Source organism: Pogona vitticeps, chromosome 6 (assembly GCF_051106095.1).
Source record: "Pogona vitticeps strain Pit_001003342236 chromosome 6, PviZW2.1, whole genome shotgun sequence".
NCBI lineage: Eukaryota > Metazoa > Chordata > Lepidosauria > Squamata > Agamidae > Pogona > Pogona vitticeps.
The window spans coordinates 100718045-100736708 of NC_135788.1; the positions used below are offsets into that span (position 1 = coordinate 100718045).

General features: G+C 42.0%; 1 protein-coding gene across 3 annotated transcripts in view; it reads left to right on the top strand.

Moving 5' to 3' along the window:
• Positions 1–1141: 1141 nt before the first annotated feature.
• Positions 1142–18664, top strand: part of LOC110079161 (paired box protein Pax-6) — a 33054-nt gene continuing 15531 nt past the window's right edge. Inside the window, exons 1-3 of one of the 3 annotated variants that reach the window (XM_073004400.2) lie at positions 1142–4540; positions 5225–5343; positions 17034–17261. In XM_073004400.2, coding sequence (XP_072860501.2) covers positions 17147–17261 — 115 coding nt within the window. In that variant the 5' untranslated portion in view covers positions 1142–4540; positions 5225–5343; positions 17034–17146. Of the gene's footprint in view, positions 4541–5224; positions 5344–5430; positions 5651–17033; positions 17262–18664 lie in introns of those variants that run through there. The other 2 variants (XM_073004401.2, XM_078377983.1) reach the window with 2 other exon arrangements.

Here is an 18664-nt window from a genome sequence, read left to right on the forward strand (position 1 = left end):
CCTTAGCCATCCTAGCTGAGGCTAATGGGAGCTGAAGTCCAAAAACAACAGAAGAGCTGCAGGCTCCCAATCCCAGAATTGAGGAGGCATTGTGGCCTGTCCCAGTACTACTTACTAACTTGCTGGGTACCCTGCATCCTTACTTTTCTTCCATCAACTTGTCCTAATCCTGTGCTACTATCCTGCCTACCTCCTCTCTCACTTTGGCCCACTAGTGTTGACAGACCCTTATTGACACCCTTGCAGCCCCCAAAATGTATTTGGACTCCAAATTCCATCAGTCACAGTCAGCCTGGCCAAGGTTGAAAGATGGTGCAAGTATAATTCATCAACATCTGGAGTGTTTCAGCTTCCCTGGCTCACTAAATTTCTGAGCTATTTAAATCCATGCCTCCTTTTGATACTATGCTCTTCTTCAAACCTGCTGTGGGTTTCTGTTTGGGGCTAAAAGAAACAGAGGAGGGGTGGGCAGGCTTTGCCTCTCTGCACTTAATTTAGCACCACAATTGAAAAGGTTTAGCTTGTCACACTGGAAAGCAGATGATTTGGAGGAGAGGGCTTTAAAGGAGGAACACAGAGGCAACATCGACATGCTAAAAATTCTATAGTGCAGTCTGTCAAAAATAAAACTAAAAGAAAGATAACAAATGCATTAGGGTACATCATAGGATGATAGAATAAGCAATGGGTACAATTGTGTTTTTTTCTGTTTCCTAATTTTAAATTATATATATATATAATGTATTTTTTTTCAAACTATACACACCTCCCCAGAAATCATATTATGCCCCCCTACTGGGGCATGCCCCACTGATTGAGAATTAGTTCTATAGATTATCCTACGTATCTTTCCCCTTTTAGGGACTCCTACCACACACTACTGGCCTGCTTACTTTGCCTCTCTCATCAGCTGAAATAAGAGTTGTGTTCTGCTTGCTTATAAGAAACAAAGCAAAAAACGCCTACAACACAAGGTCTGTTCAGTCATATTGGATAAATTGAAACTCAATGCACAGAGGCAATATGCTGGAAGGAAGAAGTGTGGAGTAGAACAATGAGAAGGGTTATTGCCTCTAGGGCCTTTATTTGCAGACTTCCCTGAAGTGTCTGTTCGACCACTTTGAGAAGCAGGATTTGGTGTTGGATGGACTAGTGCAGTGGTTCTTGACCTTGGGTAACTCGGGTGTTCTTGGACTACAGCTCCCAGAAGCCTTCGCCACTAGTTGTGCTGTCTGAGGTTTCTCAGAGTTGCAATCCAAGAACACCTGGGTTAACCAAGGCTGGGAACCACTGGACTAGTAGGATGATCCAGCCATGCGGCTCATAGTCTGAAAAATGCCAGCAACACAAAACCAAAACTTGAATGGATAGCTAATAAAAATGAACCATAAAACGAGAAACAGCAAAGCAACAGTGAGATGACTATCAAAATTCTGTTCAGCACTTTCATAAAATATATAGTGAGAATTCCATTAAGATGGAGGTTTTTTTGGAAGTCTTTTCAAGGATGTAAGGATGAGGTTTAATGTACTGTACTCCCTTAGATAAGAAATTCCACAAGCATCGGGATGGGGCCACTGATGAATAAGCTGCCTCTTCGGTGTACAACATTATTTTGCAGACCATGTGTGAAAGCTACCCTATCTTGGGTTTCAAAAGGGCCAGCTCAAAAGCTGATTCACACTCAGGTGAAATAACAGACACACCCTGAGATCTCACAGTTCTCTCTCTCACTCTTTCTGCCTCTTTGGCAGTAGAACATAGATCGATCAAATAAATAAATAAATAAATAAATAAATAAATAAATAAATAAATAAATAAATAAATAAATAAATAAATAAATAAATAGGCCCCATTCAGGGAATTGGGGGGGAGCAGGATCATTTGGCATAGGCCTCACCTCAGGGGGAGGTTTCACCTCAGCCTAAAGGTAGACCTAAATAAAATATACTGTCATGCATTCTACAAATTAAAAAATAAAATAACATTACATGCCATTCTTTACATTAAAAAATATTTTTCACCCTTCTTCCCAGTGAGGAGGCCTCACAATGTGAAGTGGTCCAGGCCTCATCTGAGCTCTCAGAGGGCCTAACTATGATTTTTGTCGCAAAGTACTGTAGTTGCCTGAAGCAGCCGCCTCATTCTCCGTAACACTGTTGGGTTAGCCCTGCTGTTTGGCCTCGTAAAGACAAGCTTTGTCCTGGTCTGCCCCAAACTCCCTCCTTAGGTTCTGTCCCTCTATATGTAAAGCAGAGCTTGGCCGTGATATTGTTTGGGATGACAACCCTCAGAATCTCCCAGCCAGCATGGCCAGCAGGGGATTCTGAGAGTTGTATCATTGTCAAGTTCTGTTTGTGATCTCTCGCTGCTCTTTGGCCAGAGGTTATTATCCTTTAAGGACGGGATCAAGGCAAGCATATACGTAGCTTGCTGTGTGGTTTGTTTTCGGTGTGCTTTCCGGCAACCATATGTGTTTTAGGTAAGATCGATCCATCCTGCTCTTTTTGTGAGCTCTTCTGCTCCTTTATGGCACAGCACCAGGGCTGCAATGTATTTGGTGCAATTGGGAGCACTCCTGATTATCTCGTTCTGCAGTTTGGGTAGTTGCTTAATTCACTCCCAGATAGAGCTGTGGATGATATTCTCTTCTTCAGTGGCAACACAGTTATGTAGGCAGCGGGTTGTAGCAGCATAAAGGACGGCAGAAAAATCCTCTCCTCTATTTTCATCTTTTCACATTTTTAAAAATATTCCCCTAAATGATGCAGTGCTATTTCAGATATAAGGGAGTATCCATGCTACGTTGATGTATTGCTGTAAAACTATGCCATTAACTAACTGAAGCAAAAAAATAAAAAAATAAAAAAATAAAGAAAAAAAAGAAAAGAAAAAAAATGAGAGGTGGGGAAAGGGGCAGGGGATGTCAGTAATCAAAAAAGGGAGACATGGGAGCAATCTGAAGTGCTCTCTGGATCCTTCTAATAGGGGAAGAAACATCTCCCATGTGAATGGAAAGATTATTCAAGACAAAATAGATTGCACCGAAGATCATAGAATCAGAATCGTCGTAGGGTTGGAAGGGACCTTGGCGGGAAGCCTTCTAGTCCAACCTCCTGCCCAAGGCAGGAGACCTCATACCATTCCAGACAGATGGCTGTCCAATCTTTTCTTGAAAACCTCCAGGAGCCTTTTACACACAACCTGGATTGCTCCAAATTCCCCTATCTAGTCATGCCCTAAACTGGCTGGATAGCTCAGTGCAGAGCCAGAGATTGGGAGTTTGATTCACCACTGTGCCTCTTGTGAGTAGAACCAGCCAGTGTGGCCATGGGCAAGCTGCACCGTCCCAGAAGAAGGGAACGGGAAACCACTTCTTAGCATTGTCTGTCTAGAGAACCCTGAGAAGGGTCATCGTGAATCAGAATTGACTTGATGGCAAATGTTTATTTAGTCATGCCCTAAGTTAATCTATCCTGGTGTACTTGTCTCACCTGCTTTTTTTCTTCCTTGTACTGGTTCTTCCCGGATTCCAGTGTTTCTCATGCAATTTGATCCATTTCTTATTGTTCTTCTAAAGCACTATGCTACCATGTCATTTATTCCTAACTTAGCCATGGGAGTGGCATGGCAAACGATTTGTAAGGTGGAAGAACAGAGAAAAGCAGCTAAAGTTTCCTTCTGTCTCTAGTTACAATGGAATCTGGTTTGTTCATTATTTCTGTCTTCTGAAAGAAGAATGGGGCATCGTACATCAATAATCCAGGTTCTTCCAGGAGAGATACTGGACCTAGAGGTTTAAGTGTGAGGAGAAAGAGAGAATGAAGACTCCTGGAGCTAATCTGGTGAGGGTGAGAGGCCTGGAAACCTGGACTCTGAAGTGCTTAGAGACAGAGGCTGACGGGCTAAGACAAGGGGGCTGAGAGCCAAGATTCCTCATTTTTCCATCCCTCAAGCCTTTGACTAGAAGGTGCAGCTCACGCCTCTCTCTCTGTGCCGTCTGTCCCATTTGCTCCCCCTCACACACACACACTCTCTCTTCCCATCTCCGCCATCCCCTGTAGCCCTGACTGGCTATGACAGGCTCTTTCTCCATGATTTCTGTGAGCAACAGCGCATGGTTGTATAGCTGGGGACTTCTCTCTCTGCTCTCTTCCCACCCCCACCCCCGATCCATTGGAGGGAATTAAGTTCAAATCTGACACGACAACTTAGCACAAATGTCACAGCAGCATTGCGTTTCAACCCCCCCTTGGCGCATCCCAGCCTCTCCCCCACATCTCTGTGCCCAGGAATGATATTTATTCTTGTACAATGCCCGCCCAAAAGCCACTCACAGCGCCACAACAAGAAGAGAGTGGTATGGGCAGTAGGCAATAGACACTGGAGGGGCATATGCTTTCTTCTTGGGAAGCCACATAGAGTGGACTGGATACCAAGAAACAGCAGGCAAAAGGTGGGTGGAGTATACAATCTCCAAAAATCCTTCACAGAAGAAGAATGGGCATTTGAGGGATTTTCTGCCATAACATGAGCAAGGGTAAGGAGCAAAAGTACTTGATTCTGCTAGTGAAATGGGAGCTGGGATATAGGCTGTGTGGACATAGAATGGCGGGCATTGCCTGCTGGCTAAAATGAGTATAGAAATTGAGTATCAAAAAGGGGGGATTAATGAGAGTTCAAACGATTTATGGTCTAGGGCAGGAGGATAAAGGCCAAGGAACCCCAAGCAAGCACAGATGAAAAGGGAAATTAGAACTGATCAGAAGGGGAAATAGAGCAGGGAAATGGAAAAGTTATGCTTACAAAACTGCTTGGCTTTGAAGAAATATGTAGATCTTTGGTATGGGTAATGGGGACAAGAATGGGTGGGAGGGATCTGAGGTAGATCTGAGGGCAAAGGTGGGATTAAAAATCTGTTGTTCTGGAACTGTTTTTCTTCTCTTCCAGCACAAATAACCAAGAGTGGACCAGGAGGCAGTTTACAAGAGTCCTTGTTTGATTTTGGGTTGGTTTGTGTGGGTACTTCTCCGTTCGTTTTCTTCTGCCAAGGATAAACCCTCAGCCTGGAATTTGGATGTAGGTTATGTATCAGAATGCAATCCTGTACACAGTTAAATCCAGTTGATTTGCACCATTCAAGTAACCTAACCATGCTCAGGATTGCAGCTTTCGAGAGTATTGTTTCTTTCTTCCTCATTCAACAAATGTTCTTTCATTGCAGATGGTTTGAACCACTTCGTATGTAATCAACAGATTAATCGGTATTGACCGGAACATTACCTCTCATCAGCCTCTGTCCTATTGTACTCAAGTGTAGTTGTCAGACTCAGAGGATTCCAGGTAATGACAATTATAATAATTATGTTAATAAACAGTATGCATGATGTAATAAATATATTTAGTTAAGGGAGTAGACAATTTTTTAAAACCTTATTGAATAATTTCCAGGAAAAAGCAGATGATTTAGAATAGGAGTTTGTTTTATTTTGTTGGGACTAAAACACACCCAGAATTGTTGCGGATGCTAGTGTCTGGGAATGGATGATAGAGCGGGATGTGGATTCTATAGAAGCAACTGCTTTTGGAGAGAAAGCAACACTCAAACCAGTCCAGAGGACAGAAGGATTCGAGACTGTGGGAATGAGAGGTAGGTTAGGGGAGAAAATGATGATACCACCTCACAGATTCTAGGAAGGGAATTTATACTTGTCGTAGATTCTTATATAACTTGATATCCCTTGCTTAATTTCCGTTCAAATGTTTGTTAGTATGATTATATTTCCGAATCTTTCTTCTGTGTCACTAGACGTTTCCATTGTCCATAATCCAGATGCTGCAGTTTGCTACCCAAACATCCTTCTCTTTGATATGAAAAGCATCTTGCTCCCATATTGCTGTGAAATGGGTAGGGAGGGCAGCCATTTTGGGATTTGTGTTTATTGGTCCAAGAACATTGCAATGTTCTCTCTTGCTAGTATAGATGTTGGTTGTGTTCTCCGATTTGCAAGTGGCAGTGATTAACTTCTGAATTCAGGGTGAAGCGTGAGGTTTTCAGCCCTGAGGAAAGTTTGACGGTGGGTATATCATACCTTTATGAGGCGTCACTTTTGAGATGGGAAGTTAAATATGATGGTTGTTGTATTTTTAGATGACTGAGATAAAGAAAGAGGGATAGAGGGAGGAAAAGAACTTCCTTTATTAATGTACTGGAGAAGGTATAAAGGAGAAAGTATACCTAAGGGGTAAACTGCATTTTATCCTCACTTCTCTGATGGAAGGTTTGCTGCATTTCTATATTGCTTCATTACCCAGCCAAAGAATAGGAACTTTTGTTTCCATGTTGGGTAGTGATGAGAGGAATGGAATGCTTAGTGGCTGGCAGCCTTTTGTCTGGAGAGTTGAGGACAATTCAGTCAACACTGCCAAGGTGGAACTGAAAACCAACACTCCTGATTTGACTTGATCTGATTTGCAGCCCTCATTTTGAAACTGGCATAAAGATCTAGCCATGATTTTTTTTTTGAACTTTTGCAGTTTTCTAAATGTTTCTAGTCTGAAGAAGTGTCCTTGTCCATGAAAGCTCACTTTAAAATACAGTAGTTAGTCTTTAAGGTGCCAAAATGTTTTTGTCTTCTTTATTTTTTTTTTGTTATTACATTTTGCCTTTGACTTTGTACTAAATTATCCACAGATCAGTGGTGCCTAGCCTGGCGAAGGCCTGAATGGGCTAAAAGCTAGCTTTTGTTTGCAATTTTTAGTGGTCTAACAGAGGCATCACATCCTTGGTTCCTTTGGATTGTGTACAAGGACCAAATGGCTTTTCCCCTTCTAAAAATATGTTTCTGTAACATGTGCTATCAGCTTGCACATGGTGGATGTATGATATGGTGTGCAGATACATGTTTGGATAAGAGAACCTCGGAATGATGGAATATTTTTTGAATGTGTGTGTGCAGCACCCCTTGAAGAAAGATATGCCTATTGTTTTATTCCAACAATTAGGTGATTTATATTTTGGGCCCTGAGTGATCTCACATCCAGGCACAGATGAAGTCCATTTAACCACTTAGCTTAAGCAGTGATGTGTTGGAATGCCCCAGACTCTGCTTCCAGTTAACAAGGGCTTGCCCTCTCTCTCTGTGTGTGAAATATTTTCAGTATGTTAAAGAATTTACTCTGAGTATGCTGTGCATTTTCTGTCACACAGAAAATGAAGCCAAAATTCCAGAACCAAGACCTTCTATACTCAGACTTAGTTTCTGCTGGTTTTACATGCAGCCTCTTCTCTGCATATCTGATTCAGTAAAAAAAAATACTAAAATATTTCAAATACTTGAGAAGTGGGAAGGATAATTCCAACAGTGAATTGAAGGCTTAATATGTTTATCTACCTTTGAACCTTAGTCCGGGTCCAGCAAGCATTTGGATGGAAGCTATGGATGTCTGATAATTGTGTGATGACTTGTTTGTTTCTGTTCTAACGCAGTGCATTGTCTGTGTGTCATATGTGAAGCCGCAGTGGGGTGTGGCCTCTGTTGAGAAGGATGTGACTATTTGGGGACATCCTGAGTATACCTCATTATTTGATGCCCCAAACAGTTTCCTTGTAGGAGTCATGCTGGATTAGACCAAAGGCCTACCTAGTTCAAAATCATAATATTTCTACAGTGTCCAACCCAGAATCTCAGAGAAGCCCATGACTGGGATATGAGGGCAATAACTGTTGCTTGTTGTTGCTTTTAGAAACTATATATAGACCATGATTCCAGGTATATTATAATGGGCACAGTAATGAACTAAGAGAGGAGATCTGGGTTCAAGTCTCTGCTTGGCCATAGAAACTCATGAGTGGGACAGAACTGGTAAAAACACCTCACTTACCTTAAAACCCGTCTTAGGTCACATTAAGCTGGTTTCAACTTGACAGCATAGATCACATGCACATGCAGATGATATTGCCTCTCACCCTAGAAGTAACACAGTGGTGTAATTAGTAGGGCCTGACATTCTTATTTTTGTCAGTTTGATACATTCCCTTTTCAAGTCACCTGAGCTAATGGAACTCATTACATTTTGTGGCAGTTACTCCTGAAAGAGATATAAAGGAGAAGAAATATAGCAATACCTGTAGATGTAATTATGGGGAACGGATGGATGGATGTATAGAGGAAGGGGGCACTTTTCCTTTCCATGTTAGTCTCTGTAACAACAATGAAAAGTATAGAGGTGGTACATGCAGCTGAAATCCAGCAGAAAGTCCCAATTAGAGTAGGCCCATTGAATCAGCAGGGATTTGGTGAATCTTCTCCATAAGTTCCATTAATTCTATGGGACCACTCTAGTTGTGACTTACTACTCGATTTCAGCCACTGTTGCATAAATCTGAAAGTTGAGTCATGGCAACTGGACTTCTTTCTTGTTAGGTTGAAATGTTTTGTTACTCATCCAAGCAGCTTCGTCAGTCTGAGGAGAGTTGGTAGGAGATCCCTGAGGACCAACTCTCCTGAGACTGAAGAAACTGCTTGGATGGGTAGTGAAACGTTTCAACTTAACAAGAAAGAAGTCCAGTTGCCATGACTCAGCTTCCAGATAGTCAGTCATCCAAGATAAGGTTATCTTCACAGATACAGTATACTGTTGCATAAAGTTTTCTGGACGGATAAAAGAAGTTCTTATGAGAGGCACCAGTGGGTGGCAATAGCAAGCATGCTGCACATTTTTTGCAAAATCTAATTTTTATTAAAACAAAAAAAAAATTTTTTGGAAAATCATGCTGAAAACTGATCAGTGGGTGGTTATTTTTTATTTGTGTCAGAACTGAATGGAATCAAAGTAGCAGGGTGATAGTCAGAGAAAAAATGCTAACAGGCTATAGGAAAAGTCATGGAATTTGCGGTCAAATAATATCTGGAAAGCTATTTTTTAAGGGGAGCTTTTTACAGAAAAAAATGTTGTTTTGTGTGCTGTCAATTTGGAACTGACTTATACTGGATAGCTCAGTGGTTTAGGCATCTGGCTACAGAGCCAGAGGTTGGGAATTCAATTCAACTGTACCTCCTTGACAGGGGCTGGACCCCATGATCTATAGGGTCCCTTCTAGATTTGCAGTTCCAAGACTATTATTATTAGACCAATCCTAATAGGACTTTCAATGTTCATGAGATACTTACCGTAAATTGTAGTTTTACCAGTTTCATATATACAGTGTGTTTCTATGGCTGAGCAGGGATTTGAACCCAGGCCTCCTGTTAAAATATTACATCCTACTTTATCAAAATGTGATCAGAACGTGCAAGTCTATTATAATAGCAATTTGATTTCAACATTTTGCCATTTACTAGAAAATAATTCTAACTCCTTAGTTTTAATATATTTTTATAATCTTACTTTTGGATACGAAATTTCTCCTTGATCATTACCCAAACTGTTTGGGAAGAAGAGAATATTATGGACTCATTATTTGCTTCATGTGATGGACTGAATGCCTTTGGTTACCCACTTTTCAAATTTCTTCCATTTTAGAGGAAGTTGCTTCCCTTTTTCAACTCCCTAAAAGTCCTCAGTCTTTCCTGAGATTTGTCAGATGATCTGGGATAATATATTCATATATTGGGTTACCTAACTGTTGAATATTTCAGTGGTTTAGATCTCTGGCTGCAGAGCCAAAGGTTGGGAGTTCGATTCCCCACTGTGCCTCCTTGACAGGGGCTGGACTTGATGATCCATAGGGTCCCTTCCAGCTCTGCAATTCTGATAGTGATGATGACAACAATGATTAATCAAATGATACTGCTAGGATGATCAGGTACGTATCCCAAAATGAATATTTGATTACTGTTATTTGATTATGTGGGGGAGAAAGGATCCTATTAGCTCCTGAATATTAAATAATAATCAGGGATTAGGTGAATGACTAGAAACAAAGGAGGTGGAAGAAGCAAACAATATCTGGTGGAAGTCAGAGCTTTGGAACATGGGGTAGATGGACAGCTATTGAAAAACAGATCATAACCAATAACATTGTTATTCTGTGGTTATCTGAAGCTGAACATTTGGAAGCCATCTCATAATTTGCTTAAACATCTCTGAAATACACTTGCTTCTTATGTTCGGGGGGGGGGTAGCTTTATATCTGTGCCTTTATAAAACTGTTTTTTCTTAATTAATTAAAAATAATGATTGCTGGTTACAATGAGTTTTATTTTGCTGTGTTAATTATGGAGAATTAAGATTTATGCGCAGAAAAAATCAGGATAGGAAATTAGGAATTGAGATACATGAAATATTCTTGAACATGATGCCTGTGCATTTTACAGGGTGGGATTAGGGTTGTTTCTCATCCCTGTTTAGAAACAACCCCGGCATGTGTGCTTTGAAGCGATACGAAATTAAAATTGCCTTTCTTTCCTTCTGTCATATTCTATGTCCATTTTGTGTTCATTTGCTAATGACCCCTTTTTTCTTAATGTACTGTGAATGTGTTGCCCCACAGTACTGTTTGTGTAGCCATAGTTTATTCTCACCAAACGATGTACTGTATTATGTTGTTCTCCACTGTATAGTGGTCATATTTTTGTATGTATCTCACCAGGTGTCTGCTAGCTACTATTTGTGGTACATGTTGCAAGGTATCAAGGAGGAGGAGAGATTCAGAACATATAATGAGTTTACAATTAATAGATTCCTTTTACATTACTTTTTTCGACATCTGAAATTTTTCCACTAATTATATTTTACCTCAAGAGTCCTGTGTAATGCAAAAATGTACAGTGCAATGCAAAAATAAGACTTTTGCCCTCTGACAAAATGTTCTCTGTGGCACAAACTGTGCTCAGGCCTATACCCTGTTAGCTCTATCCTTTCTTGCTTGCTCTGTGCATGTGTATTGTTGCTACATTTTATTTTCTTTCTCCCAATAAGGCGTACATCTGGCTGTTCCATAGCATATTGTCTTTAGAGTCTCTGTTTATCTGCAGGATTTCCACCACCACCTGCTTTTTAAAAACGTATTGAACCTGCCGCTGTGGCTCTGCCAAGATGTAGTATGAAGTAGATGCCTTTGGTAGTAGACTTTGAAAAACATCAAAGGGTGGCAAATTGTCAGTTATTTAAGTTACAGCAGATGACATTTTCATTTTCTACTTTAGCATGAAAACTCCATCAGTCAGCTATCTTAAATGTTTCTAATCTATATTAATTTAGAATCACTTCTAGATTAGTATTGGGGTTAATGGGTGGGTAGGGAGAAAGCAGGAGTTATCTAGCAATCCAGATGGAATAATGAAAGCAAAATAGGGATTCTTGTGTGAATTACTTAATGTTCCATTTTGGCATCAGAGGCTGAACACTTTAGCCAGAGGCAAGAAACAGCCATGTAAAAACAGGAAGCTAGTATGAAACCAGCGAAGGATCATGCCACTGTGTAGATAAAGACAGTATTGTTTTAATTTTAAATTTTTAGAAAATTTCTTGTAGCAGAGACACTATATTCACATTAGTATCTACTGTGAGTGATATGCTTTTAAGTTAGCATCTTTCATTACTTGTGAGTTCCACGGTGTAGTCTGCTCTATCAGTCTTTCTGGCTAAAATGTTATAGCCCTGTCTATACTGATGTGTTTCTTAAAATGGGAATACACCTTGGGTTTGCATGCCCTCTAAGCGCTCTCCTCTGACACAGCTGCAAGAAGACTGGAAACATCTGCTTCTGTTTTAGATTAATCACACACTGCTATGTCTGAATCTTAAGCTAGTTTTCATCTTCACGTTCACTTCCTGAAACAAGCCGGCATTATCATAACCCATGGTTTGACTCATTTCACCCCAGCAAAGTTAAGATTAACCATAGTTTCTTGAGTTTGGAGAAAATGATGAGGCATTATCATAGAATGGAAACTGAAAGCTTCTGAAATCCTTGAAGCTACACCAAAGAAGGGAGGGGGGAGGCTTTGCACATCTAATATTGCATCTAATTATTGTCATGATAAACTATGGTTTAGTTTGACATCCAGTAAATGCTGTTTACAATTTGTCCAGCAATATGGCAGAAAAAGAGTCTCTTATTAGTGTTCAATGTGCCATTGTAGCCATGGCTTAATATCAAGGGCATGTCACCTTTTTGGCCCAAAGTCCTGCACGCAGTATTGGAAGCATGCGTGGACAGACACACACATTCGAACATACACATATGAAGAAAGGTTCACTGGAAGAGAGGAATGCTATAGTGATTTTTTTCTTGATCCCCACAAAATGCAGTCAGGATGACTGCTTCTACAACATAATTTCCAGCAAGGAAGCTGCTGTTGCAAAGCAGATGTTCTTAGACTACAATTTCAATTTTCTTTGACTATTGACTATGCAGGTTGTGGCCGACAGGTACTGGAGTCTCACAGCTTCTAGAAAGCCACAGCTTTTCCTCCCTCTTGTCTTCAAATAAAGTACAAATGATCTTTGAATTAATCACTGGAAAGGTTAAAATCTGATGACAAAGGAGAGCTTTCTGTCTTGGTACAACATTGTCATGCCATGGCTTGGCATGTCTCGAAACACAGATCCAAGGCTTGGAAAAGTTTTTTTTTAGACTTCAGCTCCCAGAATTTACCAGCCAACACAACCACTAGCTGTACTGATGAGGGGGTGGGATGGGAGTTATAGTCTAGGAGAGGAAAGGTGAAAGATAAGTTGAGAATGTGAGCTATACCTGAACTCCTCAGAAGACCTGCTGGTAGCACCTGATCAGTGGCCATATCTGACTGAACCTTTACCTCAAGCTAAAACAATAAATAAAACAAATGCAACACATGCACACCACTTACTTTTTTACATTTGAATGGTGACAACTTAAAATAAAGATTTTGGGGGGAGTCTTGGTATCACAAGTTATTGGTTGTTTAGAGCATGTATAAGAAAATGTACATCAGAGATCTGAAAAGGTATTTTATTTGGATTACAGTTTCCACAATCTCCTCAGCCAGCATCACTAGTAGCTGTGCTGCTTGGAGGTATAGTCTAAAGGGGAAAAAAAGCCATGTTTTAAGTGCCGGTGTAGACATATGGCAGAAAGGCCCAGGGCTGGAGGCTTGATGTCAAGATACCAGTGCAACATATGCCCATCTCTTCGGGATCCGTGAATACGTCATCTACCCATCCAGCTGCTGTCTGCCTTTTCTTACTGATCTACCTACATACAGGTTATCCACCCACACATATTTCCAACCCGCTTGCATCCACTTCTGCTCTATCGCAGCCGGCCCTCCCCATGTAAGCTTCCCTTGCATGGGCCCTGATCTCTCCAGCTCTCGGCTTCTCCTGAATATGAAGCTGAGAGGCAGGAAGGGCTGAACAGGAGCAGCAACTGATCGCCATGGAACGGGCAGGGGAATGGAGCAGGGAAGGGGCTTGCTGAGACTATTGGGGTGTTTCTGATGGCACTGAGGATTGGCAGAAGCACAAATGCCAGCGTTTTCAATGCATGTTGGAAGAATCCCTTAACTTGTTGGGAGGACTAGGATGAAAGGCCAGGCAGCCGGCCGCTCCACCCCCACCACCTCACCTACCCATGCAGCTGCAGCCGCTGTTTTCAAGGGCAGCGCAGCAAGCAGCCTTTGACATGTCAAGAGCACAGTGGGTCCCTGCGGTGGAGTTTCGCTCTGGCTGTGTGGAATGCACACAGAGATAGACACACCGCCTTCTTGAGCTGCCCTATCCCCTTTCCCTCCTCTCCATGCCAATCTTGACACACAATAGCTATGTACAAAAGTGGCAACACTAAAGGGAATTAAAAGGAGAGAGTAACTATTCACAGCTCATAATTCCAATTCAAGCATTTCCCTGATCCGTTCTCAAGACAAATCCTTTACTACTATGACAGAATATACTATGGTTTCTATCTCCCCTTCTTGAGTGGTGAGAGTGGAAAACTAACCTTTAGTTTAGCTGAAAAGGTTCATTTTGGAATCCACTGGGGATTCTGGGACTTCTAGTGCCCACCCCCAAAAGAAGTTTTCCAAGGTCTGATGTCACCTACTGAAAGAACCTATGAGGCTGCTTCATGTCAAGTCAAGCTGGTGGTTTAAGGCAGAAATCCCTCTTTCCCATCCTCATGTAGAGATGTTCGGAATTGGACACTGAGGCCTTATGTATACAAACTCCATGCGATGGAGACCCTCTCTCTCTCTCTGTATTTGTGAGTGTGTGTGTGTGTGTGTGTGTGTGTCTGTGTGTTGTCTTCTGTTTGGCCAAAGATAAAAATTAGAAAGTGGTGCTTTACAGTTGAAAAGGAAGGAGATAGTTCAAGAAGTAGATCAGGGAACAGGGATACAGCCTATGCTGGATGAGGTTGTGCAGCTTGGGGGTGCTCCTGGATTTGTTTCCGAGTCTGGATGCCTTGGTATTGGTGGTGCCCAGGAGTGCCTTTGTACAATTAAAACTAGTGTGCCAGCTGCGCCCATTCCTGGAGAGGTCTGATTTGGCCATGGTGACACATGCCTTAGTTATATCCCACTTGGATTACTGTAACACTCTCTATGTGGGGCTGTTTCTGGAAAGTGTCTGGAAAATTCAGTGGGTCCAAAATACAGCAGCCAAATTGCTGACTTGGGCTGGTTCCAGGGATCGCATAACCTTGCTGTTACAGCAGCTCCCCTGGCTGCTAATCCATTTCCTGATTGAATTCAAGGGGTTCATTTTAACTAGAGATGGGGGTATTTGTATACACTTGAGCAGGCTCACGAAGGAAGATGTGGCCCTTGAGATAGCTTGGGCCCAAGCCATTCAGGGCATCATAGGTTAAAACTAGAGATGGGGGCATTTGTGTACGAATATCCCCGCACAGGTGGCGTTAACGAGGTTCCAGTCCCATGGGGCCGGACGGTCCACTCACCGATCTGCCGCAGATGGCGCGATTCTACAAATGACTCTGCAGCGCACGATCCGCTCACGACTCCTGCCAGGAGGCGGGAGGACAAGCCTCGCTGCAAAGTCGAAGCGTGGCGAGCGGATCGCATGCTGCAGCGCCATTTGTAGAATTGTGCTCTCCGTGTCAGATCAGTGAGCGGACCACCCGGCCCCATGGGGCTGGACCCTTGTTACCGCCACCTGTGTGGGGATATTCGTATTCGTATACAAATACCCCCATCTCTAGTTTTAACCTATAATGCCCTGAGTGGCTTGGGCCCAAGCTACCTCAAGGGCCACATTTTCCTTTATGAGTCTACTCGAGTGTTCAAATCATCAGGAGAGGCCTTTCTCTCAGCTGGTCCAGCTTCACAGGTGCATCTGACGGGGTCACAGGAGAGGGCCTTCTCTGTTGGTCCTCCCAGACTTTGGAACTCCCATCCACAGGAGACCAGGTTGGCTCCATCTTTGCTGTCCTTCTGCAACCAGGCAAAAATCTTTCTCTTCAGGGAAGCTTTCCCTTAATAACTGGCTCTTGAGTGGGAGTTTTTAATGGATTTCTTTACCTTACTGTTTTGAATCTGTTTGGGTGTTGCTTATTTTTTTTGTATGACATTTACTAGATCCTTTTTAGTATTTCTATGCTCGTTGTTGTTAGCTTTTACATTGTTTTTTAATGATGTAAGCTGCATTGGATCTTTTTAAGGAGAAATGTGGGGTAAAAATATTTTAAATGAATGACTGAACGAACAAACAAAAAATGAGCAAGCAAACAAATGAGATCCTCAGCATCATCAGACCTTCTCTTCTTCCCATCCCATCATCTGCAACCTCCACCCAAAAGGCACAGAAAGGCAAACTACGTCTCAAGCCTTTGCTCTACTAACTAATTTAAACATCTTAAGCAAAGCAAAGTGTGCTGCTTATATACCGCCCCATAGTGCTTCAAGCACTCTCTGGACGGTTTACAAGTTACCATAATTATGCAGGCTACACATCCCCCCCCCCAGCGAGCTGGGTACTCATTTTACTGACCTCAGAAGGATAGGAGGCTGAGTCAACCCTGAGCCAGCTATCTGGGATTGAACCCCAGGTCGTGAGCACAGTTTTGCCTGCAGTACAGTGGTTTAACCACTGCACCACAAGGCTCTTCCACTGCGCCACGAGGCTCTGACAATGGCATCTCAATAGTTCTTGTTTGTGGTCTTCAGCATAAGGTGTTATTCCTGTATACACAGGTTTAAGAGGTTATTTGGATGGATGGTTGCATAAGTATATACTGTACATAGGTAGAGAACAGTTTCAGAATGACTTACCTGAGTGTTACAGCAGACTAGAGAAAGGATGAGACTAAATGTTGCTGCTACTTCTTAACACATTTGATGTGGCCTAAAAGATTGTATTATTGAACCTGAATGTGGCAATATTCCAATCTTTCTCTCTGAGAGAATTGTTCTTTTTCTGACTAATTTTCTTTCTGTAAAATAGACATTATGCAGAATAAATTGGTGTTCATGAGATTACTTAAATCTGATCACTCATCCAAGGAGTTCAAGACATCTGATGTGGCTTTCCCCTCATTGTATCTGTCTAAGAACTCTGTGAGGGCATGAAACTGTCTACTAGTTGCTAGCCCAATATCAGTAAGTGAAAAACCTTCATGGTCAAGGGGCTGATTTGAATCTGGGTCTGCAAGGTTCTACACCAACCCTTGAATACCTAAATTGTACCGTGGCCCTCAGTCTCAGAGACTGGTAATAATTAGTTACAAAGACTTGGAAATAACTAGTTACATTTCATTACCTGCAACTAGTTTTTTGGGGAAGCGTGATGGAATGTAGATTACATTTCGGAGCTAATATAACAGCATTAATCTACAGTGTGCCAAGTGATATTTTCTAGTTACCTGGAGATGTTAGTAATGAATTTAGTGAGACCATTAAAAAACCCTGCTCTAAATGCTACTCAGTCATTGTTGGTCATTGTTGGGTTTGTAAAGCTCTCAGAATATTAAAGGTGTTATATCCACAGATAATTCCTGGGGAAGAGGAGCTGAGCTCAAATATCTTATGTACACTCCTTCTCTGCATTCCACCTCTGCTGATCCATTGTTTTTCTCTTGCTGTGTTTTTCAGGTCTATCTGGGGCAGGGCGTGTGCCCTGCAGCTCGCATCCCTCCAGGTGGGGGGCATCCATCCACCAGCCCCACTTCCCTTTTCCCTACCCCTCTGGTCTTCAGCTTCATTCCATGGGGGTAGATGGCATGTATGAGAAGAGCAGGATGCTGAACATACAGAACAGTGCATGGGGTGGTCGCCAAGAGTGGTATCAAGACAATTTGGTGACTGGACCACCGAACCCTGGTATGAAATGGCTATATGAACTGTGCTTGCGCAGCATGTACGCATGCACACAGAGAAAATGTTCCTTTCTTGCCCTCCTCTCCCATAACCCATTAGACCAGTGGTTCTTAACGTGGGCGATAATGCCCCCCAGGGGGCGATTTCATTTTTCAGGGGGGCGGTAAAACAAAAAGGGGCGGCGTGGGGGCGCTGGAGCAGAAGGGGGGCGGTAGGGGGGCACTGGAGCAAGCCAAACCTGTGAAGATGGCTGCAGCCTTTTTACAGTGTGCATGAATATATATTTTCCTCCAATCTTAATTTAGTTTCAGAGTTTTCATCTTGAAATTTTTAGTTCCTGCATTGCAGTTTGTTTTTATGCCCTTTTTATATTTCTTTTTGCGTCTTGTGAAAATTCACTTGCAACTAAATCATTAAATGTTACTTTTTTGGGGCATTTCATTTTCTTGGAATTGAATTTTGTTTTCAGGGGTCATTGGATTTAAGTGTCTTAAGTAAGTAAGTAAGTAAGTAAGTAAGTAAGTAAGTAAGTAAGTAAGTAAGTAAGTAAGTAAGTAAGTAAGTAAGTAAGTAAGTAAGTAAGTAAGTAAACAAATAAACAAATAAATAAATAAATAAGATATCAGCGCGGGGAGGGGGGCGATGATAACTTCCTCAATGGCTCAAGGGGGCGTTTCTTTCAAAAAGGTTAAGAACCACTGCATTAGACTACAGCTTGGGAATTTGTGGTCTTCCAAGAACATCTGGAGGGCCACAGGTTGTGAGGATGCTTTCATTCCTCCCAGTCCTGTTTTAGAGCATGGGATGGGCTTTATTAAAGGCTAGCTATATGTTACATTCAAAGGTGTGTGAAAGAGCCCAGTTTCCTGTCTTGCATTTTAAAGAGAAGTCATTTAAAAAGAATGGACTGTTGAGAGGGCAAACAGGTATCTGTGTATGTGTTTGCATTCTTGACTCTTTTGAACTCGTCCAACCTGGTTCTCATCTCCCCAGTGGCTTTCCATCACCTTTCAAGTTTCAAGTGCTCTGTCCTGAATTTTTTTACAAGCAAAGCTTGGGAACGATAGTGTTTCGGACTACAGTTCCCACTTGACTCTGCTAGCTGAGGAGAGCTAAAGGCGTATACATCTTGAGCTGCCCTAATAAGTTACAAGTTGTTAATCCCTTTGTTCTCATTATATATTGTGAAGTCACTTGTGTGGTAAGACAACACTGTGAATTAGTGACCTCCAAAATATCCTGTCATTAACGTCTCTGCTGAGCACTTGCAAACTGAAGGCTGTGGCTTCCTTTATTGGTCTTTCTCTTTTCCTGTGGCCTTCAACTTTTCCTAAGCACGAGTCTCTTGGAGAACCTACAAAAATAAGCAAGGGTGTGTGAATCCCCCCCACACACCCTATTCCAGT